Raw genomic sequence first — 26,553 nt, forward strand, 5'->3', positions numbered from 1 at the left:
ATATAAAAAAGCTATGGGGGTCAGATTTAATATTTTTAAATTACTAAAACACAATAAAGCTATAAAATGTGGCATTGCGTAATCATATTGACCCAAAAAAGAAGTTAAAATGTCAGTTTTACTGCAAAGGGAAGAAAACCAAAAAGAGTATGTTGTAAGCAACATTAAATGGTACCGTTGCAAAGTGCAACTTTTCCTGCAAAAAACTCCACAGATGGCTATGTAAACATAGAAATAGAAATTTATGGCTCTATAAAGACAAGCAGTAAAAAGTGAAAACAAAAAAATATAAATCACTGCGGCAGGAATGAGTTAAACAGATAGTAAAACAACGAGTTTGAAAGTCCACATTGTTTTGCACTACAAAAAGAGGATGATAGAGTAGCTTTTAATTTATAATGGGGAATTATTAAAGGTGTTGTCCAGGTTGAGAGCTGAACCCCGACATATCCCCTTCTTCGCTCACTCAGCCCCTCTGACATGAGCATCAGAGCATTTCATGCTCCGATGCTCTCCCTTGCCCTGTGCTAAATCGTGCAGGGCAAGAGCTTTTTCTGTGGTGACGTCACCAGCACTAATTGGCGGGCTGTAGCGCTGCCCTAGCCTCTAAAATAGCTAGGGCAGCGCTAAAGCCCGCCTATCAGAGCCTCTGTCTAGCAGCATAAAAGTATAAACAAACAGCCCTTGCCCTGCATGATAGAAGGCAAGGCAGAGCATGCTCATGTCAGAGGGGCTGAGTGGGGGAAGAAGGGGATATGTGTGGGTTCAGCTCTGAACCTGGACAACCCCTTTAAGCCAAATTCATACATGCCTCTAGAGATTGTTGTGGCTTTCCTGTCAAATGAACACATGCCTTTTTCTTCCCAGTAATATGGAACTTGGCCTACCATTTTGTGTCAATTTTGTTGAACATACAAGTGTTGAAACGGAAAAAGCATCACGTGAACTAAAGGACAGTCCACCAGAACTGTTGTTTCTGCTAAAAGTTGAACTTTTAATGTCCATTTGCTGACGAGTAGAAGGAAGGGAAAGATAAGTGCTGGCATCTTCCATTTTCTTGCTATCACCCTGGAAAAGATAAGTCACACAATTGAGTTTATCAACATTTATCTTGTTAAAGACTATGTTCACTTTTGCAAATACTTGATGTCCCCATTATGAAATTCCCTCCAAAAACCATTTGGAAGAAACTTTGCAAATAGTGATGGTTAACAATATCCTACCATTTTGTATACAGAATGCTTAAGCAAATGTATGTCTTAATTGCTACAGAGTAGACTACAAACTAAAGGCTCATGCACATTAACTTAATTCTGTGGGTCAGATGCTGACCCATTCACTTAAATAGGGGATATTATTGCTATAGGCACTGCGGGGGCATTTCTATTAGAGGGACATATTAGGGGACATTACTTCTGAAGGCACTATACAGGCATTATTACTGGGAACACACTGTGTGGTCCTTAATATTATTACTGGGTACATTTTAGGGGACACTATTATTGCTGGAGGCACTACAGGGGCATTGTATTACTGACAGCACTTTTTAGGCATTATTACTAATGGAGGCATTTTAGGAGGCATTATTATTACTACTGGGGGCACAGTTTTTTCAATAGTACAGTATTAGGTCATAGAGCAGCACAGCAGGCACAATTTTGTGAGTGGCAGTAGGATATATTATTGGGGCACCATAAAAGATAGTTGTGCTGCAGACAACACACTGACCCATTCGTTTCTGTGGGGGCATGTACGCCTTACAGATAATGTTGAGCAAATAAAAGTCAAACTAACTGACCAATCCAAATTTAAGAAAGATTTAGTTTGCCACAAAGCCAAATTTCCTCGCGCTTCGTGGTAATGAATCAATTTTTCCTGAAACGATGGCAAAAAAAAAATACATACTCACCTCATTCATTTGCTTGTGGAGAGGCCATCGCAGTGATCTTGGTTGAAGAAACAAAATCTTGCACATGGTGATGTGTTATGTCGCCATGTCAGCGAGCAGGCCAGGCGCAGTAAAGTAATTAGTGAGCGTGCTTTCTTTAATCAAGATGGCCGCAACGGCCTCTCCGCAAGCAAATCAATAAGGTGAGTATGTGTCTTTTTTTTTTAACACTGATTAAACCCTGGAAGGCCTCAATTTTAATTGCGATGAAAGCGGCACTGAGGGGTTCAATGACGGGGAGGGGGGGTGATCGCCGTTCCATGTCATTGCGTCTGCTACATACAATGCAATGCGATTTGTAACTAAATAATTTGTAATGTTCATCTTAACCTAAATTTTGTGGGTATGAATTTTGGGAGAGAGGTACACATCCTGGATCTTATTTAGACTAGGGATCCAGAAAACAATCGTATTCATACCTCTGTCTTTAGGAAGCTGTAAGCTGGCAATACTACAATACTATCTTAGATGCCAAATCTAACCATCCTATTCATACTATCAAGGCGGCACCTGTAGATGAGTTCCCCAGGATCAGACAGGCCTGTTCTGATGATTAAGTATACAATATAAACAGAAAATAGAGAAAGCAATGCAGAGATTATACTAAATGAATTACAGTAAATGAATGATTGAAAAATAATGAAGAGCATAAACTAGTCTTTTCAACAACATACAGTAACTAGTTCTATCAAATTAGGCTACTTTCACACCTGCGTTAGGTGCGGATCCGTCTGGTATCTGCACAGACGGATCCGCACCTATAATGCAAACGCTTAGATCCGTTCAGAACGGATCCGTTTGCATTACCATGAAAAAAAAAAAATGATGATGCAAACGGATCCGTTTTGACTTTACATTGAAAGTCAATGGGGGACGGATCCGTTTGAAAATTGAGCCATACTGTGTCATCTTCAAACGGATCCGTCCCCATTGACTTACATTGTAAGGGCTCTTTCACACTTGCGTTATTGTCTTCCGGCATAGAGTTCCGTCGTCGGGGCTCTATGCCAGAAGAATCCTGATCAGGATTATCCTAATGCATTCTGAATGGAGAGAAATCCGTTCAGGATGCATCAGGATGTCTTCAGTTCCGGAACGGAACGTTTGTTGGCCGGAGAAAATACCGCAGCATGCTGCGCTTTTTGCTCCGGCCAAAAATCCGGAACACTTGCCGCAAGGCCGGATCCGGAATTAATGCCCATTGGAAGGCATTGATCCGGATCCGGCCTTAAGCTAAACGTCGTTTCGGCGCATTGCCGGAGCCGACATTTAGCTTTTTCAGAGTGGTTACCATGGCTGCCGGGACGCTAAAGTCCTGACAGCCATGGTAAAGTGTAGCGGGGAGCGGGGGAGCAGCATACTTACCGTCCGTGCGGCTCCCCGGGCGCTCCAGAGTGACGTCAGGGCGCCCCAAGCGCATGGATCACGTGATCGCATGGATCACGTCATCCATGCGCATGGGGCGCTCTGACGTCATTCTGGAGCGCCCCGGGAGCCGCACGGACTGTAAGTATACCGCTCCCCTGCTCCCAGCTCCTACTATGGCAACCAGGACTTTAATAGCGTCCTGGGTGCCATAGTAACACTGAAAGCATTTGGAAGACGGTTCCGTCTTCAAATGCTTTCAGTACACTTGCATTTTTCCGGATCCGGCGGGCACCTCCGGCAACGGAAGTGCATGCCGGATCCCAACAACGCAAGTGTGAAAGAGGCCTAAGTCTGGACGGATCCGTTTGCCTCCGCACGGCCAGGCGGACACTTGAACGCTGCAAGCTGCGTTCAGGTGTCCGCCTGCTGAGCGGAGGACAAACGGTGCCAGACTGATGCATTCTGAGCGGATCCGCATCCACTCAGAATGCATTAGGGCTGGACGGATCCGTTCGGGGCCGCTTGTGAGAGCCTTCAAACGGAACTCACAAGCGGAGCCCCGAACGCTAGTGTGAAAGTAGCCAACCAGTTTTGTTTTTTTTAAATATCTCCTAATCTTACATCATGATGCTAAGCTACAAAAGATCCCGGATATGGAATCTATTTGTGCAGCAAAAATGGGGAAAACTTTGGGAAATATTTTTTCTCCCAGTCTTTTTCTTTCAGAAAAAAAAGAAAAACGAATAAATAGATCTGGTTATCTCAAACAGGTTTTTTCAACTATGTGAATAGGAACCAAAGTAATGCATCGGGTATAGCCAAACATTTCCTAGAGGTTCATCATGGCCAGCTCAACTACTCCACCTTCTTGGCATTGAAAGGGTTGAGACACCCTAGGAGACAACAGACAACAGCTGTTATATACACGCTAGACAATACCTTTGGGCATGAATTGGAGAAATTATTTATAATATTTTTATTAATAATGATGAGATTATACCGCTCTTGATTTTTATATTTTTTTTTTTTCTTTTGTCAATCCTGTTACTCTAATGTGTCCAGTGTGATAAGGTGGACAGTACGGGAAGGTGTGTATATCCCACTCACATACCTCAGCTGTGTGGGATAGGTAAAATCCGGGATGCAATAATCTCAGCAGCATGTAGGTTGCTGAGACAAGGTTGTTTTTGGTATATTCTGGGCTAGATTTTAGTTGGATTGGCAGATAGAACTGTAAGTGCATACGTTAACGTAATTTTTTTTTCTACCATGGAACTGTATGGTGAACGGATGGCACTGTACGGCATCAGTCTGAGGCAACTGTTAACGCATACATTTTTGGTATGCATTAAATGTATGGCAAAAATAGGATGTGAACCCAGCCCTAGTGTCAGAATAAGCACCAGTACACAGCGGAGCAGTGTGGCAGAGAGGGGAGGCCGTCATGTACTGACAGAGCGCTACCTGGTCCTGGTGGTCAGGGATGAGGACTGTGTTTCCCAAGGATCATTTTCTACTGGGAAATACAGGGCAAAGTATAATACACTAGAATCTATATAATATAAAGATATTAGCCCTACCCCCGAATAATAATACAATTAGGTGGTCATTTATAATATAGAAATATGTCTATGTTAGGCGTATTTATGATACAGATCGTGGTGCAAAGGTCCTTAGCAAGGCAATCTGCATATGTTTCCGGCTCATGCCAGGTCTAAAAAAGGATGGCATGGGTAGGGAAAGGGATACAGTTATGGCCAGTTAATGGATACCACTGCCATACATTGACCGGATAACACATCTGTACAGTGACCGGATAACACTGCCATACCGTGACTGGATAAAAGGGTATAAGAGGGCACAGTACAGGGAATGACTAGGGGCACTGCACAGGCTGTGGTAAGAGGGCACAATGCAGGGTATAAGGGGGCACAGTACGGGGTGGGGGGGCACAGTCACATGACCCTGTGACATTAGAAGGTCCTTATGGTGAATGCGGTTCATATGCCACCATAATGAGAGGCAGAGGAGTGAGACAGGGGTGTGATTATGTGGCTAGAGATAAAAAAAAAATGTTACTGTCAGTCAGTACAGGCCCCAAAAATTAGGCAATAGGCATTCACCTGACAGCAAAGAACTTTGGATTCTGTGGCTGGAGATACATTAGGCGGTCACAGGATAAAAATGTAACTGTCGGCCAGTATATGCCCCAAAAATTAGGCATTCACCTGACATAAAAGGCCTTTTATGCCGCTGTATATACATAAGGCACGGACCATCCTTTGTTCTGTGTTGTGGCGGATATGTGTGGGCTGGCATGAAGAAATTCAATTACACGTGGTCATCACAGGTGTTGAATTCCTCCGAGATCCATGCCTCATTCATTTTAAAAAATGTGAGGTAGTCCACACTGTCGTGAGCTAGGCGAGTGTGCTTATTGGTCACGATCCCCCCTGCTGCACTGAACGTCCTTTTGGACAGGACACTCGACGAGGGACAAGCCAAGAGTTCCATGGGAAATTGTGCTAGCTCTGGCCACAGGTCAAGCCTGCACAACCAGTAGTCAAGGGGTTCCTCGCTTCTCAGAGCGTCTACATCGGCCGTTAACCCGATGTAGTTGAACCCCTGTCGGTCTAGGCATTCCCTGAGGTTGGATCCGGAGGGCGGCTGTCGATGAGTTGACTGCAAGAATGATCTCATATCCGAAGTGACCAACATCTTAAAACTGCCCTCTTTTTGCAGGCGCAGTAGGAATGGTATCCACACCTGTTTTGCTGTGGGTGGAAATCCCTCTGCCAGTGACCGCAACATCCGAATGCACTCCTCTGACTCCTCTTCAGACTCCTGTTGACTTGTCTCAGATGGAGTAGCCCCCCCTTGGAATTTATTCAGCATTGCAACTTCCTAATCTTCCAGCTCCTGCTCCTTGACGGCTTGATCAATTACACAACGCAATGCATGCTCCAGAAAGAAGGCATAAGGCACAATTTCACTGATGGCACCCTAGCTGCGACTGACCAGTTTGGCGATCTCATCAAATGGCCACAGAAGTCTGCATGAGTCGTGCAGGAGCAGCCACAGGTAGTCGGTAACGGCACATTTCTGCTAGAGCAGCCTATCAAGCATATACAAGGTGGAGTTCCAGCGCGTCGGGCAGTCACAAATCAGACGTCTGACGGGCAAGTGGTTTCACCGCTGAACATCAGCAAGGCGAGCCATGGCCGTGTAAGATCTTCTAAAATGGCCAAAGATTTTCCTGGCCTGCCGCAAGACGTCCTGGACCCCGGGGTATTTGGCAACGAATCGTTGTACTACTAAGTTCAGGACATGTGCCATGCATAGCACGTGTGTCATTTAGCCCTGTTTCAGCGCGCTCAGCAGATTGGCACCGTTGTCCCACACCACTTTACAACTGTAAAATTGAGCAGGGTTAGCCACCAATCGGCCTGTAGAAAGAAAAAAGGTCTCTGATACGTTGCCTGGACTTTTTGCGCTGCAGGTCCTAGTATATTGATGTGGGTCAAGTTCACTTTAAATCCAAATTGTACGAAAATAGGATTGCGCTGCAGATATTCCTGAGGTCCTCTTTTACACCATGCAGTTTACACAAACAGATCTAAGCACAGGACGAAATGTAAGTACAAGCATTAAAAATCTGTGGCTGTGACCGCAGAGCTGAAAGGAGTGCAGGACCAGTGTGGCTCTTGGCTTCCAGGTACAACAGCCGCAGCACAGCATGGTAACGTCTCACCTGGCACATCGAATAGGTTCTGGGAGCTGGGGGGGGTGCAGCGGAAGAGGCGGTAACAGTGGAAAAAGAGGAGTCAGCCGAGGAGGAGACGGAGGATGGAGTAGGAGGAGGAAAAGAAGAGGCAGGCCTGCATGCAATCCGTGGCGGTAAGACCAAATCCACACGGGTGCCACGAGTTAAATGCTTGATGGCAGTAAAAGTTATGTACCTTCCCTGCCTGTGTTTGCTAGACCACGTGTCTGTGGTCATATGTATCTTGGCACCGACACTGTGTGCCAGAGATATATTAACTTGCCGCTGAACAAGGCCATATAGTTCAGGGATGCCCTTCTGGAAGAAATATTTCCTTCCGGGGACCTTCCATTGCGGTGTGCCAATGGCCACAAATTTTCTAAAGGCCTCCCAGTCCACCAATTTATATGACAGAAGTTGGCGGGCTAGCAGTTCCGACAAGCTAGCGGTCAGCCGTTGAGCAAGAGGATTATCAAGCATCATCATTTTTTTTACGCTCGAACATTTGGGCCACGGAAGCCTGCCTTGTGCCAGAAGAATGCGAAGATGGCACAGTGAAAGGTGAAGTGGAGGACAAATGGGAGGAGAGAGGAGGAGAAGAGGCAGGACATGGAGCGCAGGGAGTGTGGCTTTGTGGGTTCTGACGGCGTTGCTCCAACTGGGCTCGGTGATGGCAGGCCAGGTGCCTTTTTAAGACGGTCGTCCCTAGGTGAGTGTTGAGTTTACCGCGACTTATGCGTTGACAACACAGGCTGCAGAAGACAACGATAATCTAAGCAGCTGACAAGTTAAAAAAAGGCCACACTGCGGAACCATGTGCCGGCGTACTGGGAGGGTAAGATGTGACATGGTGGATGGCTCGCTCCAGATACATTTGCAGTCTGCTTTTTTCCTCCTGTGCACTGCGAGTTCTGCCTGCTTCCCCTCCTTCTCCTCCCTATCTGCTGCTCCGTCTCTCCCTCTGAACTCCCCTACTCTTCCTCTCTTGTGGGCACCCACGTGACGTCTGTCGACACTTCATCATCATCACCTTCATCACCACTGACATTAGAGATCTCGTAGGCAGCAACAGCAGGGACCACCCTCCTTGGGTTGATCTGGGTACTGTCGTCAGACTGCTGGGTGGTGACCATTGCTACCTCCTCTTCCTCATCCGATGCCAAGAATGGATGCGTATCGATAAGTTCTGGGAATGGATGGGAAAATAATTCCTCTGACTTGAGTGGAGGGGCTATGGTGTTGGTGGTGGTGGTGTCTTTGGGGGTGCACACAGCAGAGAGTGAGGAGGGTGCAGATACAGAGGATGAGGAGGGTTCAGAAGCGGAAGGCTGAGTGAGCCACTCAACCAATTCTGGTGCGCCCTTTGAAGTTATCGCACGCACCTTCTCCAACTTCCCACTTAGGCTCCGGCCTGGTGCACCTGCACGACACCTACCATCCCTGCGGAACTGTCTGCCTCTTCCTCTGCCTGTCATTTTCTAAATGACCCTCTGCCTAAGTCCGTAGAGAAGAGTAGTGTTTGCGGAAGAAGGTATATAGCAGCCCTTAATCAGTATTTGGTGGAAACAGGTATATAGCAATAGCACCCCTCAATTAGTATTTTGTGGAAGAAGGTATATGGCACTCCTCAATCAGTATTTGGCGGAAACAGGTATATGGCACCCCTCAATCAGTATTTTGTGGAAGCAGGTGTATTGCAGCCCTCAATCAGTATTTGGTGGAAGAAGGTATAAGGTAATATCACCCTTCAATTAGTATTCTGTGGAAGAAGGTAAATGGCACCCCTCAATCAGTATTTGGCGGAAACAGGTATATAGCACCCCTCAATCAGTATTTGGTGGAAACAGGTATATGACACCCCTCAATCAGTATTTGGCGGAAACAGGTATATAGCACCCCTCAATCAAGATTTTGTGAAAGAAGGTATATCGTAGCCCTCAAGCAGTTTTTTGGGGGGCAACAGGTATATCATGCCAGTTGCAATTAGTTACTCCAATAGCGTTTGTCCCTCTATCTAGCTGCGGTATCACAGCAGAACCGCACACAACTGCTGCACAATACAAATGCACTATAATATAATTTTTATGTTAGAAGGTATATTATAAGTATATCACACCCCTCTATATCACACCTATCGATAGCACACCTATACCAGTCCTTAAAAGGACTTTTGTGGTCCTATTAGCTAGCGTTTGGTGTCCCTAACTGTCCCTGCTCCAAAATGCAACCTCTCCCTACACTGGCAAAACACATAATGTAAAATGGCTGCCAGATCGGGTTCTGTTATAGGGTTGGGGGTTGTGTCCATGTGCTTAAACGTCTCAATTGGCTGTCCTGTCCCACCTTATGGATGTGTCATGGGTCAAAGTTCGGCGCTATGCAAAAAAATATGGCGCGTGCGAATATCGCCATATGTTCGCATGTTCGGCGAATCGCGATCAAATTTCGCCATGAAACGACCACTGGGCAAACCGCAAGGCCATCTCTAATGCTGATGCCTAGCTCTGTTAATCAAGGGGAGGGGGGAGTGTGCAGCCCCAAGCCCCAGTGCTCCAACATGCTCATTTGCATATGAATAAAATGCAGATATCTCTTCAGCTGTTTAGCATATAGACAAAAGAAAGGTGCCATTTTAATCAGCATGATGAAATTTACCAGGCAGTATGTCTGGTTTAATAGGCTTGATCAAGCCTCTTTAAATCAAGCTAATGATGATGTGTTGCAACATCAAATATAACTCAAGAACAGAAATGGCACGGTTTCTAAAAGAAGGTAGCAACGTTATTCTGATCTCATAAAACCTCTTTAGGTAAAAGATTTCTTCTGCTCCTGCATTCAGGTAGACAATCCTTAGGCAATTATCTATAGATAGGAATGTTATTATATTTAATTCAATGCTAAACAAGAATAAATATGTGAAAAACAAACCCTGCATAATTTATACAAAATTTGAATTGTACCTTTATTACCACCAAGTCATGACTGCCATCATGTAGAGTCGTTCCATCATCTTTCATCAGCTTCACATAGGCCATTGCAAAGTTCCTCTCTCCTTTGTCTTTGGCTGGTTACAAAATAGGATTACATAGTATGAGTAGTGGGTTCAACCATAGGATAACAATATGGTTACAAGATAAATCATTCCAAAAAAAATGTAATAGCACTCACATTCCATGGATGACCTGTGTCTAAACATGAACCGCAAGTGTATTCTCTGCATCTCCTCAAGTGGAACAGCAACCTTTAAAAAAATTAGGTGAAAACCTGAAATTAACATGGTTAAACATTTCTTGTAAAATTCTTAGTCATTCATTTGTGGGTTTATTTAAAGAATGGACCTGAGGACAAGTCATCAATATCTGTAGCTCAGAAAACCCCTTTAATATCTTTTCTAGCTGAACGCTTTGAAGGGGTTCTCCAGGTGTCAGGAATATGGATTATCGTTTATTGGCAGCCATGATTTTCATTTAATTCACCTTGGCCAGTGTACATGCAAAATAAGTTCTCACTTCAACCCTATCTGTCAGATAGCAGAGGTAGTGAGCTCCACAGGGGGCCCTGCTTCAAAGCCAGCATATGGCAGAGAACCTCAAGTATTCCACAAGTGTTTACAACTTTTCACACTTCCATCCAGTCAGCCAGGAACCAAGCTGATGTAACAGGAAGAATCTCTCAGCATGAGGTCTAGTCCATTCCCCAGTTCAATCAAATCTAGCAGACAGCATGGAATCGGCAATTTATAAGGACATATGAATCGCCCGGCCATCATAGGCACAAACCGGACACATATTTGTGTCCCTGTGGCCTCAATGAACAGGCCCGTGGTCATAGTCTGGTGGTGGGATGCCAGGGAGGGGAGATATACAGTACAGACCAAAAGTTTGGACACACCTTCTCATTCAAAGAGATTTCTTTATTTTCATGACTATGAAAATTGTAGATTCACACTGAAGGCATCAAAACTATGAATTAACACATGTGGGATTATATACATAACAAACAAGTGTGAAACAACTGAAAATATGTCATATTCTAGGTTCTTCAAAGTAGCCACCTTTTGCTTTGATTACTGCTTTGCACACTCTTGGCATTCTCTTGATGAGCTTCAAGAGGTAGTCCCCTGAAATGGTTTTCACTTCACAGGTGTGCCCTGTCAGATTTAATAAGTGGGATTTCTTGCCTTATAAATGGGGTTGGGACCATCAGTGGCGTTGAGGATAAGTCAGGTGGATACACAGCTGATAGTCCTACTGAATAGACTGTTAGAATTTGTATTATGGCAAGAAAAAAGCAGATAAGTAAAGAGAAACGAATGGCCATCATTACTTTAAGAAATGAAGGTCAGTCAGTCAGCCGAAAAATTGGGAAAACTTTGAAAGTAAGGGCTATTTGACCATGAAGGAGAGTGATGGGGTGCTGCGCTAGATGACCTGGCCTCCACAGTCACCGGACCTGAACCCAATCGAGATGGTTTGTGGTGAGCTGGACCGCAGAGTGAAGGCAAAAGGGCCAACAAGTGCTAAGCATCTCTGGGAACTCCTTCAAGACTGTTGGAAGACCATTTCAGGGGACTACCTCTTGAAGCTCATCAAGAGAATGCCAAGAGTGTGCAAAGCAGTAATCAAAGCAAAAGGTGGCTACTTTGAAGAACCTAGAATATGACATATTTTCAGTTGTTTCACACTTGTTTGTTATGTATATAATTCCACATGTGTTAATTCATAGTTTTGATGCCTTCATAGTCATGAAAATAAAGAAAACTCTTTGAATGAGAAGGTGTGTCCAAACTTTTGGTCTGTACTGTACATATATTCCCACAGAAACCAAATAACGGTACCTTGCTTGGACTCTACTGGTAGCCAGAACCCAGACGGATCCATTGGTCCCAGAACCACCTCCCTGCAACATTCTGGTCTGGAGCCATGAGCCCTAATCTGTTTTGTGGCTCATGTGCTGCCAGCCCAGCAGATTGGGGGTGGACTCCTCCCAGAGGCCAGGAGGGGAGGAGCCGGCTACAGGTTAACCTGTTGGGGACACATGGCGTATCGGTATGTCATTGTCACGGGGTTCCGAAGGTGCACTCGGTCCCCCAGCAGACCTGTTGCTTAGCTTTGGGAATGAGGATCTGTGTTTGACCTCATTCCCAGGGCGGCTTTACTAGCTGGGTGGCTCCCTGCTCCTAAGTCTGCCTTGAGCGCTGAGCTGATCACTCGGTGCTCGACTGGTTGGTTTGTCGGTCATGTGACGCTGGCCACGTCACATGACCCTCACTCCCCACTATAAATACAGGCAGCCTGCTGGCTACAGGTTGCCTGTTAATTTCTAGGTTCCTGGCTATTTGTTGGACTGCTGAATACTTACCTGATCCTGTTCCTTGACCATCCTTTTGCCTGATCCTCCTGTACTGCGCATCCGTCCTGGTATTTTGACCTCGGCTCCCACCTGACTACTCTCTTAGGACTCCTCTTGTACTTCTCTGCTCTCCTGGTATTTGACCCCGGCTTCTCCTGACCATTCTTTGCTTAATCCTTTGTACTTTGTAGCTTTCCTGGTATTGACTCGGTCCGTTCACGTCCTGTTGTTTGTCTGTCTGTCATCCCTGCACTTATTCCAAGTTAGGGATTGCCGTCCAGTTGTCCCCTGTCATTAGGACTCGCGAGGCAAGTAGGCAGGGCCAGGGGTAAGGGTGGAGCGCAGTGGTCACTTCCCTTCTCCCCTGTGTGTGTGTGTACGCGACCGTTACAGTCATGTGTATTTCCGATCACCGCCATGTGGCGGGCGGTGATCGGAACTGGGTGCCTGCTGAAATCAATCAGCAGGCACCCTGGGACAATGTGGGGGGACCTGTGACCCCACGTATCGGCGATCGCAGCAAACCGCAATTCAGACCTGCGGTTTGCTGCGTTTCCGGGTTATTCAGGTCTCTGGTGACCCGATAACACGAAACAGGATGGTGATCGGTGGTGTGATAAGACACCACCAATCACCATCCTGCGAACCTGAGAGGTGATTGTGACATCATCTCTCAGGATCGCTTCTGATTGGCTGCAGGGTGGGCGGGAGGTTTAAGTTACTGCAGCTCTGCTCTCCTCCTCCTTTCTGCGTACGGGAGCGAGGAGAGAGGAGCAGTGTCGAAAAAAAAGTTTCAACTGTTGCATCGCCCTGATCGGGTGTCTGGGGTCCACGGCACAGTGACCCTAGACCGCCCAGGGGTGCTGCAGCTTTCCCCCCTGCCCCCCCCCCACACATTTTTTGGGGCGCAAGCATTTATTTTTTTGCTCTTAGCGTCCGGCCACTGTTAGCGATGCGGACAGCTTCGGACGGCTGATCAGCGAGTTTGAATCTTTTTTTATTTCAAATTTTTGGGCTTTTTTAAAAAAAAATAAAAATTCTGTTAGGTTTAGGGATAAGTATACGAACACCCATGCCCCCACACACACGCACACTAAATAAAGTTTTCCACCCACGCACACACATACGCACACACACTCCCCTATGGCACGCCAGATGTTCTCGGCCGAGGAGACATACGTTCAGCTTGCCTCCGACTCCGAGAGCCCCCAGTGAGGATGAGGATGACCCCACTTTCCTTTTGTCATTCGCGTCCTCCTCATTATCAAGCGATGATGATGAGCCCCCAGGGTGGCGGAGACGCCACCAGGCGGAGCAAGGGGACCGCTATGCCAAGGACCCTGTGGCTCACACTAGTATGAGCAGCTCTAAGGCTCGTGCTAGTTTTCTAGATAAGTCGACCTGAGCCCCCTACCGGTAAATTCCTGTGATTCCTGATTTTGTTGGCCAACAGGAATCCAGATTCCCACAGTGGGCTTCATTGAATATGACTATTTTAGTCTTTTTTTCAGTGACCACTTTGTGAGTGATGATGTTTTGGGGCCTCGTGCTGCACATGGGCCTAGTCAAAAATCCCAGTGTCAGGCATTACTGGAGTCGAGACGTCCTCTACCATTCCCCACTTTACAGTACAGCCATGAGACCTTCTCGTTTTGAGGCCATTTGGAAATGCCTGCGTTATGCAGATAATGCAGCATGTCCCCCCCAAGATTATCCTCCCTATGACCGCCTGTACAAAATCAGGCCGGACATCGATCACTTTGGGGTCAAATTTTTGGAGGCCTATGCACCTGGAAGGGAGGTCGCGGCAGATGAGTCTCTCGTTGCTTTCAAGGGGAGACGTATTTTCCGCCAGTATGTTCCCTCTAAGCGGGGGAGGTATGGCTTGAAGCTGTACAAACTTTGTGAGAGTACCTCAGGGTACACTTACAAGTTTCCTGTGTACGAGGGGCGAGATTCCCGTATTCAACCCCCAGAATGTCCCCCCACTCTGGGTGTTAGCGGGAAACTTCTATGGTACCTTATGCACCCCACTGCAAGATAAAGGTTACCACCTGTACGTGGATAACTTTTATACTAGTATCCCCTTGTTACAGTCCCTCGCCGCCAGATCCACGTCCGCTTGTGGGACCGTTTTGTATACAATCTTAGGTGTCACAGGCAGTGTTGTTCCAATGATTTTGTCCATCAGAAGAAGATGCCAGTATTTATTAATTATACCTTCAATTTGTTTATATTGTATATTATATGGTAGGATTATACGTAGATTATAGCTATCTTGTTTCTTGTTTACTTGCGACAAGTCCTTTGAAAAAAAGATTTTCTATCCATCTCCCTTACTTTTAGTAGGGCGGTCTCTAATGCTTTGTCTGGATATTTTTTTGTTTTAAATTGTTCTAACATTTGGGTCGCTTTCTCTTCAAATTTTGCATTATCTGTACAATTTCTTTTAATACTACGGAATTGTCCTACAGGGATACTGAGTAGCCATCTTGGTAGATGGAAAATAAGATAAAGCTGTTTTTCGCTACAGATTTTTTATATATATTACAGATATATTGATCGTTGTTGACAGAAATCTGTATATCTAAGAATTCAGTACATATATTTTTTATTTTAGATGAAAAAGTCAGATTGAACTGATTCTCATTGATCTCCTCCAAAAGTTTTCTTAATTCCGTTTCCTCCTTTTGCCATATGGAAATGACATCATCTATGTAGCGATAACAGAGTACCAGGTCTGTCCCCAGTCTTGGTGTAATGAACTGATGTTCCCATTCAGCCATAAATAAATTGGCGTAACTAGGGGCAAACCTGGTACTCATGGCCATCCCACGAATCTGGAGATAATAATCTCCCTCAAAATAGAAATAATTATGGGTTAAAATATGATCAACACCGTCCACCAAGAATTCTGACAGGTTTTTTTACTGAAGTCTCCACTTTGATTCAACTGGGACCTCATTGCCATTTTTCCTAGGTCATGGTCAATTACATGTATAGAGAGATTTTACATCCAACGTTCCCATAATCCAGTGGGATTGAGGTTTAAGTTTTTCTAGAATATGTATTATTTGGGTGGTATCTTTGATATAGGAGTTTATTTCCTTTACTGTAGGTTGAATCAATCTGTCGATATACTTCGACAGATTTGACGTCAGGGAATCAATTCCAGAAATAATTGGACGTCCTGGTGGGTCTGTTAAATCCTTATGAATAGACAATAAAAGACAGGCAGCTTACACTGTGTACCTAGGATAAAACTGCTTTCCTGATCAGATAATATCCCTTGTTCTAGCCCTCTATTACAATACTGAGTCAGATAATCTTTGAATTTTATAGGGTCTCCTTTAAGTTTTACATATGTGGTATCATCTGTCAGCTGTCTCCAGCATTCTCTATTATATTTCTCTGTCTCTAATAGGACTATTGCTCCTCCTTTATCTGCTGGACATATAGTTAAATTATTTTGTGTTTGTAACTGTTTTATTGCATTAATCTCTTGTGGCGTTAGATTCTTTGTTTTATAGACTCTCTCTTTCATTTTCCTTAAATCTGTTTCTACACATTTTTGGAAAGCTGCCATCTCCTTACTAATTTTCTGTCTTGGGAATTTTTTTGATTTAATTTTGAGGTCTGTATGTTTGATAGAATCATCCATACATGTGTTAATTATGTTCGATATAGGATTTTTTATGTAGTACTTCTTAAAACAAATGTCCTTATGAATTTCTCAATCCCAATATAAGTATCAAACTTGTTCATTTGTCTCTAATGCTAGTTGTTGTGTTTCATTGTGAGCATTGTAATATTGCCTCTGTGTGTTCTCCCTCAAATGAGTGGGTGATGATAATGCTCTCATGGATGTGCCATCCTGGGTTGATGTGCTCGGTGGTCCTGTTCTTGGCGATTTATCCTGTGTCTCAAGTTGTATGGATGTGTTGGTGATGATCTTTTGTCGTGGTTGTGATTTGGTGATTGATGTGTTCTGTGTCTGTTCCGTGATTTGTGATGAGGGGAGTTCTGTCTAAAAAATGATTGCCGGAAAGTGTTTCATATCTATTATTCACTGGTATGTTGTATTGGCTATAGGTATGTCCTCTTTGCGATTCTTGTGAGGGTGTTATATCTACTTTTTTTCGGGGAGTGTCTATTTCTTTCAGCCTTTCATTTTGCATTTTGGTTTTGTCCATTTTTTTTAGACTTTTTGTTCATTATTTCATATTCTGTCTTGTCCAAACTCTTGCAAAGTCTCTACTGCCATTTACCATATTCTTAATTTTTTGGGAGTTTCTCAATCGAAACTCTCATCTGGTCTATTTTCACAGTAATTTAACATCTGTGATCTTCTCTTAAAGGATAACTGTCATATTTTTTTTGTTCCCTATACTGGCTATTTTTACTTGTGCTTAAAATAGGGTTGCTAGGCATGGTCCGTCTATCTGTTGATAGACGGAGCACGCAGCGTGCAGGGTCACATTACTGACAGCCAGGGACTGTAAGTAAATGATTAAAGCCAGGTCCTCCCCAGCAGCTGATAACAGTGCCTGGGCTGTGTGCACTTCTCCCTGTCCCTGCACTTGGCAGACGCTCCCTCACTCAGCAGAGCTGGAGAATGTAGAGTTGGAGCAGCGCAGACCAAGGAAGTGAGATCTGCCATCTGCTCAGTGTATAAATGAAAGCAACATGTGGTAAGAGGACCCCTTTGTGCTGCAGAAGATTAACCCTTTAGGGGGGAGGGCTCTGGTTACTGACACTTTTGGGGGGCTATTGTTACTGGCTAGTGCATGTGAGGAGCTCAATGCATTGTGGGTAATGAGGGCAGGCGGGATTAGCCTCAGGGTGAGGGCAGTGGCGGCCATCTTAACTGAATAGTGAAATTGCAGTTTTATGCAGACTGGTTGCTAAGGGCTGAATCTTATTAAATATGGGGTAAGTCAGTCTAATAGTAACTGATTCTAGAATATCATGTTATTAGTAACTACATATATGAAAATTTAAATTAGGGTCTAAATGTAACAGTTATCCTTTAATGATCAGCTGTATAAGAGAAATTGTGCAAATAATAGAGTATTCCATTCTTTGTTGAATTTGGTGCTGCAGAGATCCTGTGCTGGAGTTTTGGACACAATAAACCTTTTGGGATTTTACCACATTCAATATAGTGTTTAAGTGATCTTACAAACCGGATTCCAAAAAAGTTGGGACACTAAACAAATTGTGAATAAAAACTGAATGCAATGATGTGGAGATGGCAAATGTCAATATTTTATTTGTAATAGAACGTAGATGACAGATCAAACGTTTAATCCGAGTAAATGTATCATTTTAAAGGAAAAATACGTTGATTCCAATTTTCACGGTGTCAACAAATCCCAAAAAAGTTGGGACAAGTAGCAATAAGAGGCTGGAAAAAGTAAATTTGAGCATAACGAAGAGCTGGAAGACCAATTAACACTAATTAGGTCAATTGGCAACATGATTGGGTATAAAAAGAGCTTCTCAGAGTGGCAGTGTCTCTCAGAAGCCAAGATGGGTAGAGGATCACCAATTCCCACAATGTTGCGCAGAAAGATAGTGGAGCAATATCAGAAAGGTGTTACCCAGCGAAAAATTGCAAAGACTTTGCATCTATCATCATCAACTGTGCATAACATCATCCGAAGATTCAGAGAATCTGGAACAATCTCTGTGCGTAAGGGTCAAGGCCGTAAAACCATACTGGATGCCCGTGATCTCCGGGCCCTTAAACGACACTGCACCACAAACAGGAATGCTACTGTAAAGGAAATCACAGAATGGGCTCAGGAATACTTCCAGAAACCATTGTCAGTGAACACAATCCACCGTGCCAGCCACCGTTGCCAGCTGAAACTCTACAGTGCAAAGAAGAAGCCATTTCTAAGCAAGATCCACAAGCTTAGGCGTTTTCACTGGGCCAGGGATTATTTAAAATGGAGTGTGGCAAAATGGAAGACTGTTCTGTGGTCAGACGAGTCACGATTCGAAGTTCTTTTTGGAAATCTGGGACGCCATGTCAACCGGACCAAAGAGGACAAGGACAACCCAAGTTGTTATCAACGCTCAGTTCAGAAGCCTGCATCTCTGATGGTATGGGGTTGCATGAGTGCGTGTGGCATGGGCAGCTTGCATGTCTGGAAAGGCACCATCAATGCAGAAAAATCTATTCAGGTTCTAGAACAACATATGCTCCCATCCAGACGTCATCTCTTTCAGGGAAGACCCTGCATTTTTCAACAAGATAATGCCAGACCACATTCTGCATCAATCACAACATCATGGCTGTGTAGGAGAAGGATCCGGGTACTGAAATGGCCAGTCTGCAGTCCAGATCTTTCACCTATAGAGAACATTTGGCGCATCATAAAGAGGAAGGTGCAACAAAGAAGGCCCAAGACGATTGAACAGTTAGAGGCCTGTATTAGACAAGAATGGGAGAGCATTCCTATTTCTAAACTTGAGAAACTGGTCTCCTCGGTCGTAAGAAGAAGGGGAGATGCCACACAGTGGTGAAAATGGCCTTGTCCCAACTTTTTGGGGATTTGTTGACACCATGAAATTCTGATTCAACATATTTTTCCCTTAAAATGGTACATTTTCTCAGTTTAAACTTTTGTTCCGTGATTTATGTTCTATTCTGAATAAAATATTAGACGTTGGCACCTCCACATCATTGCATTCAGTTTTTATTCACGATTTGTATAGTGTCCCAACTTTTTTGGAATCCGGTTTGTATTTCCCAGCGTTGCCTGAGTTGCTTCTGTAGAAGATATTTTAATTATCTAAATAGTTCTGACATAGATTTGTCTTCCTGTGTCTATTGCATTAAAAATAAAATTTTCGACCGATAGTCTTTTATTCTCTATGTCGTTCCAGATGTCCATAGTAAACCCAGGGGGAGCTCACCTTCCAAAATTGGGTGATATTTCAAAACAATGTAAACAATGGATTGGGGTGGCTCACCTCTAAATTCTATGGAAAGGTGCTCTAATCAAAAGATTCACCCTAATCCAATAACTAAAATGTCAGTACAAAATTGACAGGTACTCAATCAAAAAGAACCACTAGAATTATGTAGCTGATTATAATTTATTGCAATAAAATAACGTATCCAACTATGCCCTAACCTTGTCACAAAAAACAGCAACCATAGGTTCTTCTAAGAAGCTGCCTAACACTCTGAAACTGAAAATGGTTGCGGCCCACAAAGCAAGAGAAGGCCATAAGAAGATAGCAAAGCATTTTCAGGTTGCCATTTTCTCAGTTTGAAATGTAACTATGAAATGGCAGTTGACAGGAACAGTGGAGGTCAAAAGAAGATCTGGAAGACTAAGAAAAATTTCATAGATAGCTGCTCATAGACAAATTAGAACCCCTGCTTGACTGCAAAAGACTTTCAGGAAGATTTAGCAGACTCTGGACTTGTGGTACATTGTTCTACCGTTTAGTGACACCTGGACAGATATGGCCTTCATGGAAGAGTCATCAGAAGAAAACATTTTCTACATCCTCGCAAAAATTCGAAACAAGTCTGATGAACTTTTGGAAACAAGTCATTTGGACTGATGAGGTTAAAATAGAACTCTTCGGCCACAATGGGCAAAAGTATTGTTTGGAGATAAAAAGCCACAGAATTTTATGAAAAGAACATCGGAGAGGACCATTAAGCATGGGGTGGAACAATCATGCTTTGGGGTTGGGTTGCAGCCAATGGCATGGGAAACATGTCAAGGGTAGAGGAAAGAAGGGATTCAATGAATTTTAAGCAAATTCTGGAAGCAAACATAACACCAACTGTAAAATAAAAAGCTGAAGTTGAAAAAAGGATGGTTTCTACAAATGGATAATGACCCTAAACTCATCTCAAAATCCCTAATAGACTATCTCAAAAGGCACAAGCTGAAGGTTTTACCATGGCCCTCACAGTCCCATGATCTGAACATCATTGAAAGTCTGTGGATAGACCTCAAAAGAGCAGTGCATTCAAGACGGCCCAGGAATCTCACAGAACTGGAAAACTTTTGAAAGGAAGAATTGCTGAAAATTTCTCAAACAAGAACTGAAAGACTACTGGCTGCCTACAAAAATAATTTACAAGCTGTGACACTTGCACAGGTGGTGTTACTACTGTAGGTACTATCCATGCAGGGTGCCCAAAGTTTTGCTTCGGGCTCTTTTCCTTTTTTGTTAGTTTGAAAATGTAAAAGATGAAAACAAAAAAAAAGTTTTTTTTTGACCAGGGGAGACCATAGCAATGCCACTGAAAGTCACAAAATTGTCCTCTGATTTGAAAATATTCCCTTTGCATGTTCTTTATGGCAAAGCACCTTATGGCAAATATTGTCTACTTTTGAACAACTTCATGGGTCACTTTTAAATAAAGTTGTCATTACAATGAAGAGAAAGCAGGAATTTTCCAACTAAAATAAACAGTATAAATGGCCTCTCTAATACCTTTATGGTTTCCATCCAGCGAGGCTGTTTGATCTGGTAGTACAGGACAGACCTATATTCACTCACAGGTTTGTCTCCAGCTCCCAAGCAGATAGCATTCTAAAGTTAAAAAGGGCATCAATATTAAATACATAGTAGTAAAACATTGTAACAGTGAATGCATCTATATAAATCATCAACCAGAAGATCTTATATAGTATTATGAACAGTTTTGTCATCAATATACAGAAAGAAAACAACAAAAAACTAGTTCTAAACACTGTTTAGAAGTACTGTAGGAAACCTTATTTTCCTGGATGTCCTCAGGCAGCACACAAAGGGATTATTAAGTAATGGGTCGATTTTATTGGATAGAACACAAGGTTTATAACCTCGAACCAATGAATACTTTCTGTTCCTTATAAAAGGCGCTATAAACAATAAAGTAATGCACTTTTTTCTTCTGTTTGGAAGACAACAGATGGTACAGATCTGAGCGGTCTGTCTAAAAGTACTGTTCCTTGTGCATCATATGTAAACAAAGAGCTTTCATAAATGGGTGCTCTGGTATTACTCAAGGACTAAAGTTGACTGTACCTCCATACATACGTGGAACCTATTATTTACTCTGCCTGTTAGCCATAAATGTGGACTAGTTTTCCATATGGATGACAATGTGAGGGGTTTTGCTCTATTAGCAGTAACTGGCTATTTAGTCCCATCCCCTTCCGATTTGTGGCACTGGCTCTCCTGTGGGGTTCAGGAAAGGGACGGGGTTTTACAGTTGCATCCTCCAAGATGCTAGTACTGTAGGTATGTCCCAAAATGGCTCTGCTCCCTGTGATGGTGGCGACTAGGCGTTTATCTGACATCACAGTGCCAGCATGATAGCATTATTTGAAAAACTTCCTCTTCCAGTGGGACTGGGTGTCACTTTGTTATTAGTTGTTAGGGAGCCCCTTTTAAATCCCAGCAGTACCAGTGTTCTCTGCTGCATTCATTCAGCTTGCCAGACCTTGCCATTAATGTGCTTTTCTAAGCCATGGGTCTGTTTCTTTGTTAGTTATGGTTAGGCTCTTATGCAGAAGTAATGAAAAAGAGTTCAAAAGTCCTGGCACAGAGCCTGTGCAATCATCCATTACCAGATAATTCTGTATTTGATAACTGTGATCCAAGTATGTGTGGGGAATTGTCTATGTTGAGCTTTGAACTTTCGAACATGGTTGAACACTCAGTTGCCTGAAACACTTCAGGAAGTGACAGCCTTCTCTCACAAATCTACCTTAATTAAAGAGGAAAGCATACTAGCTCTGTATGTCATAATTATCTTAATCCTCTCTATTTTATCTGATGGTGAAATAGTGTTTGTAGATTGACTCCCTACTAATTTCAGAGCATAACATTATTTACAATTTATTTAAAAAAAGACAGGCCAGATAAAAATTTCACTCAGGAGCAACATCGCAATACCTCTATAAATTAGACCCCAAGATAACATCAGCATATAAGGATACTGAAAAAGTTAGAATTGCATTGATAGCACTTAAATCAGTATTTCATTCTGTCCTCACGGATGCCATAGATTATAAAACAGGTTCCTTAGCATGCAGCTATCTGAAAAATTGCAATGGCTACTGTATTGTTAGCAAACGCCTTAAGAATCTGACTTAACACACAATTGGTAAGGGAGTCTTACCAAAGAATTTTTACTGGCATTCAAGTTGGCTTCGGATCTCTTATGCAATGTACCCAGGCTTGTACTGGCCACAGGGGTACAGGTGAATCCCCCGGTGGGCCCCTGAGCAAGGTGGGCCCCTAGTTTCCCACCCCCTGCACAAGTGGCACATAACACAGTAGACTTACTGCACTACATACATATATTCAATGTACAGCACCTCCACCAGCCTATGTTCATATGAAAGAAACTTGATAGATTATTAAAGAAACTCCCCAGTTTATTATTATAGAAACGATCAGAGCTGAGACCAGAGGCGTACATAGAAATCATTGGGCCCCATAGCAAGAATCTGAATTGGGCCCCCCTAACTCCACCCAATACCCACCCCTGGGTCCTCCACTGCCACACCCCCATTTGCCACAATGGGAATGCTTTAGAAAAAAAAAACGTAAAACGGTGGCGGAATTATTTTTTTTTACCGCTTCCGACAAAATTGTATGCCATAATTAATGGTGGCATTAGAAAGCACAACTTGTCCCGCAAAAAAAAAGCCCTCATACAGCTATGTGAACAGAAATAAAAAAAAGTTATGGCTCAAGGAAGATAGAGAAGACAAATGGAAATGCAAAAACGAAAAAACCTCTGGCATCCTAAGGGTTAAAGGGGTTATCCAATCCCTATTGTGCCCCCCAAAATGCTCAGGCACTGAATACAGATAATACTTATGACCGGTGGGGGGGGGGGGGGTGCAGCCAATAGCAGACCGTGTCGGAAATGACAAGGGGAATCAAGTGGCGGCTGTGTGGGTATCAGGAGCGATGCAGGTGCCGGAGAGTGTGGTAAGTAAGGTGCATTTTGGGGGACATTATAGGGGTTGGATAACCCCTTTAACTCCTTGGTGGCTATGCACACTAAGCATCAGCAGCAATCATAGTAAAGTATTCTGGCCAGGCTGACTCTGTGTTCAGTGACCGGAGCCGGAGCGGTTATTTAGTCTGGGTGGAGGGGGTGGCTGATAACTTGAGACAGGTGAAGGGCAGCACATGAGCGCAGAGGACAACTGCTGGGTGCTCCCTCTGTGTGTGCTTGACCTGCTGCGCTCCTGCTGCCTGCCAGCCATACACTGGACAATCAGCAGCAGGATCTATGCACTGCTAAGTGCTGATTGGTCAGTGTGCAGTGCAGCAGACGCAGTGCCTGGGAGGGAGCCAGCCTGGATCATGAACAGGTCAGCTCAGCGAGTGTGCTACCTGTTCACCCAAGGGAGGAGGGGACTGAGCATAGGAACTAGAGATGAGCGAATTTCTCAAAAATTCGATTTGGCCACTTCTCAGAATTTTCAGAATAGATTTAATTTGATCCACATTTATTCGTGGTGAATCGCATTAAAAAACAGCTATTTCCTGGCTGCAGAGAGCCTTTATAGTGGTGCAGAACACTGTGTCTTGCAGTAACACGCCTAGGGAGTCTGCTGTGGTAGTTAAACAATACTGTGAGTCAGTATGACAGCACATGACAGGCGTCGCTCTTAGAACCACTGTACACTTCACTTATTTAGGAAGTTACGGGGCCAAAACTGACAAAATAACTCAAGTGTGAACTCAGCCTTACAGGTCGATGTTAGCGCCAGGTATAAAGAACCATGCAGAGGCCCAAGATCGTACTGTAGCCTGAAAGAGCGCACTCTTTTTAGACCGTCGTCAGCTGATTCCACATAGATGTCTACAGAACCTGTTCTATTAAACGCTTATTCAAGTAGAGCCCCCCCTGACAGAGTGGAGAGGATGTCCGCAGTAAGTTTGTGTTGACGTCACAGATTATTTTGCCTTTCCTCTGATCCGTCAGAACAATAACCCCCCAAAAAACGGATCCTGTCTGTTGAGCATCCACCTTCACTCGGTCAGCATTTGGTCAGTAATCTATCAGTATTGCTAAAGCCCAAAAAAAAAAACAGGAGTGGATCCAAAACAGAGATGAAACATGAATTGAATATTTGCATGTCTTGTGTGTTTTGTACCCACTCCTGCTTTTGGCTACCAAATCATAAGCCAATTCTGATGGGACCATACACGCCTTACAGCTGCTACACAACACAGGATTCGTTGTGTGTCTCATTTTTCCTTCCTTCTGACAGATCAGAAGAAGGCTCAAATAAATGATGATGTCAACGAGGCCAAAAAGGCAAAATAGTGGTCCAGTCATGGAGTGGTGATGGTGGGAGAGCAGCTTGAGAAGTCCACAGAGTGGCCCAATGACATAGTGTTGAGGTAGCAGCAGCATGAGGAGACTAGTTATGAGCAGCATAGGCAATATTTGTTTTTACAATATTTAGTGAATTTTTAGCCTAATATTTGACATACAGTACAGACCAAAAGTTTGGACACACCTTCTTATTCAAAGAGTTTTTTTTATTTTCATGACTATGAAAATTGTAGATTCACACTGAAGGCATCAAAACTATGAATTCACACATGTGGAATTATATACATAACAAACAAGTGTGAAACAACTGAAAATATGTCATATTCTAGGTTCTTCAAAGTAGCCACCTTTTGCTTTGATTACTGCTTTGCACACTCTTGGCATTCTCTTGATGAGCTTCAAGAGGTAGTCCCCTGAAATGGTTTTCACTTCACAGGTGTGCCCTGTCAGGTTTAATAAGTGGGATTTCTTGCCTTATAAATGGGGTTGGGACCATCAGTGGCGTTGAGGAGAAGTCAGGTGGATACACAGCTGATAGTCCTACTGAATAGGCTGTTAGAATTTGTATTATGGCAAGAAAAAAGCAGATAAGTAAAGAAAAACGAGTGGCCATCATTACTTTAAGAAATGAAGGTCAGTCAGTCAGCCGAAAAATTGGGAAAACTTTGAAAGTAAGGGCTATTTGACCATGAAGGAGAGTGATGGGGTGCTGCGCCAGATGACCTGGCCTCCACAGTCACCGGACCTGAACCCAATCGAGATGGTTTGGGGTGAGCTGGACCGCAGAGTGAAGGCAAAAGGGCCAACAAGTGCTAAGCATCTCTGGGAACTCCTTCAAGACTGTTGGAAGACCATTTCAGGGGACTACCTCTTGAAGCTCATCAAGAGAATGCCAAGAGTGTGCAAAGCAGTAATCAAAGCAAAAGGTGGCTACTTTGAAGAACCTAGAATATGACATATTTTCAGTTGTTTCACACTTGTTTGCTATGTATATAATTCCACATGTGTTAATTCATAGTTTTGATGCCTTCATAGTCATGAAAATAAAGAAAACTCTTTGAATGAGAAGGTGTGTCCAAACTTTTGGTCTGTACTGTATATATATATATATATATATATATATATATTTATATAAAATACAGCTGTATAAATATACATCCAGGGGACATACATCGGCAGCACTTAAGTATACATAGACATGCATTACAGGGGATATGCATATCTATATATACACCCATATGCTGCTCCCATATACTGAACATACAGAGGATATACACCTATATAATGTAAACATATCCCCATTTGCCATTTAGGGCAAATATATATATATGTATATATACATATCTTAGACATATATACATATGCAAATCTATCCCTTCCCTCTACAGTTGATATGTAATTAGTTGCATCCACAGAAACTTTGCCTCCTTATAGGGATAATTGTTAGTGATAACTGTAAGTCTGTTAGTTAGTTTGGCACATTAGATACAGAAATTTTGCTATCAAATGTCACTCGATTAGTATTGTGTCCATTATATCTGCAGTTTGCTCAATCATAATAGTGGAGATGCTGTATCTCATTAAACAGTGTTAACTGCGAGTTAAGGACTACTTAACCCTCCTCTCACAATCCACTAATACAATATAGGCTTGAGAAGCCTAGAGCAGGTGCATTGAAACACGTGGGACGCTAAGCACCAACCTACGGAGTCACGTGTGATGCCAGGCACCATTTTAGGGGATTGCGGAGAACGCTGCTGGGAGTGGAGGTAACACGAGCCGAATAGA

At 43.4% G+C, this 26,553-nt stretch overlaps 1 protein-coding gene across 2 annotated transcripts in view; it reads right to left on the minus strand.

Annotated features, from left to right (window-relative positions):
- The window catches only part of DOCK2 (dedicator of cytokinesis 2), a 1,232,183-nt gene that overhangs the window by 844,697 nt on the left and 360,933 nt on the right, over positions 1–26,553 (minus strand). For both annotated transcript variants that reach the window (XM_040442815.1, XM_040442808.1), the window contains exons 15-18: positions 20,907–21,005; positions 10,248–10,320; positions 10,040–10,143; positions 888–1,068 (exon numbers count right to left, since the gene is read on the minus strand). In XM_040442815.1, the coding sequence (XP_040298749.1) occupies positions 888–1,068; positions 10,040–10,143; positions 10,248–10,320; positions 20,907–21,005 (457 nt within the window). The remainder of the gene's footprint in view (positions 1–887; positions 1,069–10,039; positions 10,144–10,247; positions 10,321–20,906; positions 21,006–26,553) is intronic.

The sequence above is a fragment of the Bufo bufo genome, chromosome 1 (genome assembly GCF_905171765.1).
Source record: "Bufo bufo chromosome 1, aBufBuf1.1, whole genome shotgun sequence".
Lineage (NCBI taxonomy): Eukaryota > Metazoa > Chordata > Amphibia > Anura > Bufonidae > Bufo > Bufo bufo.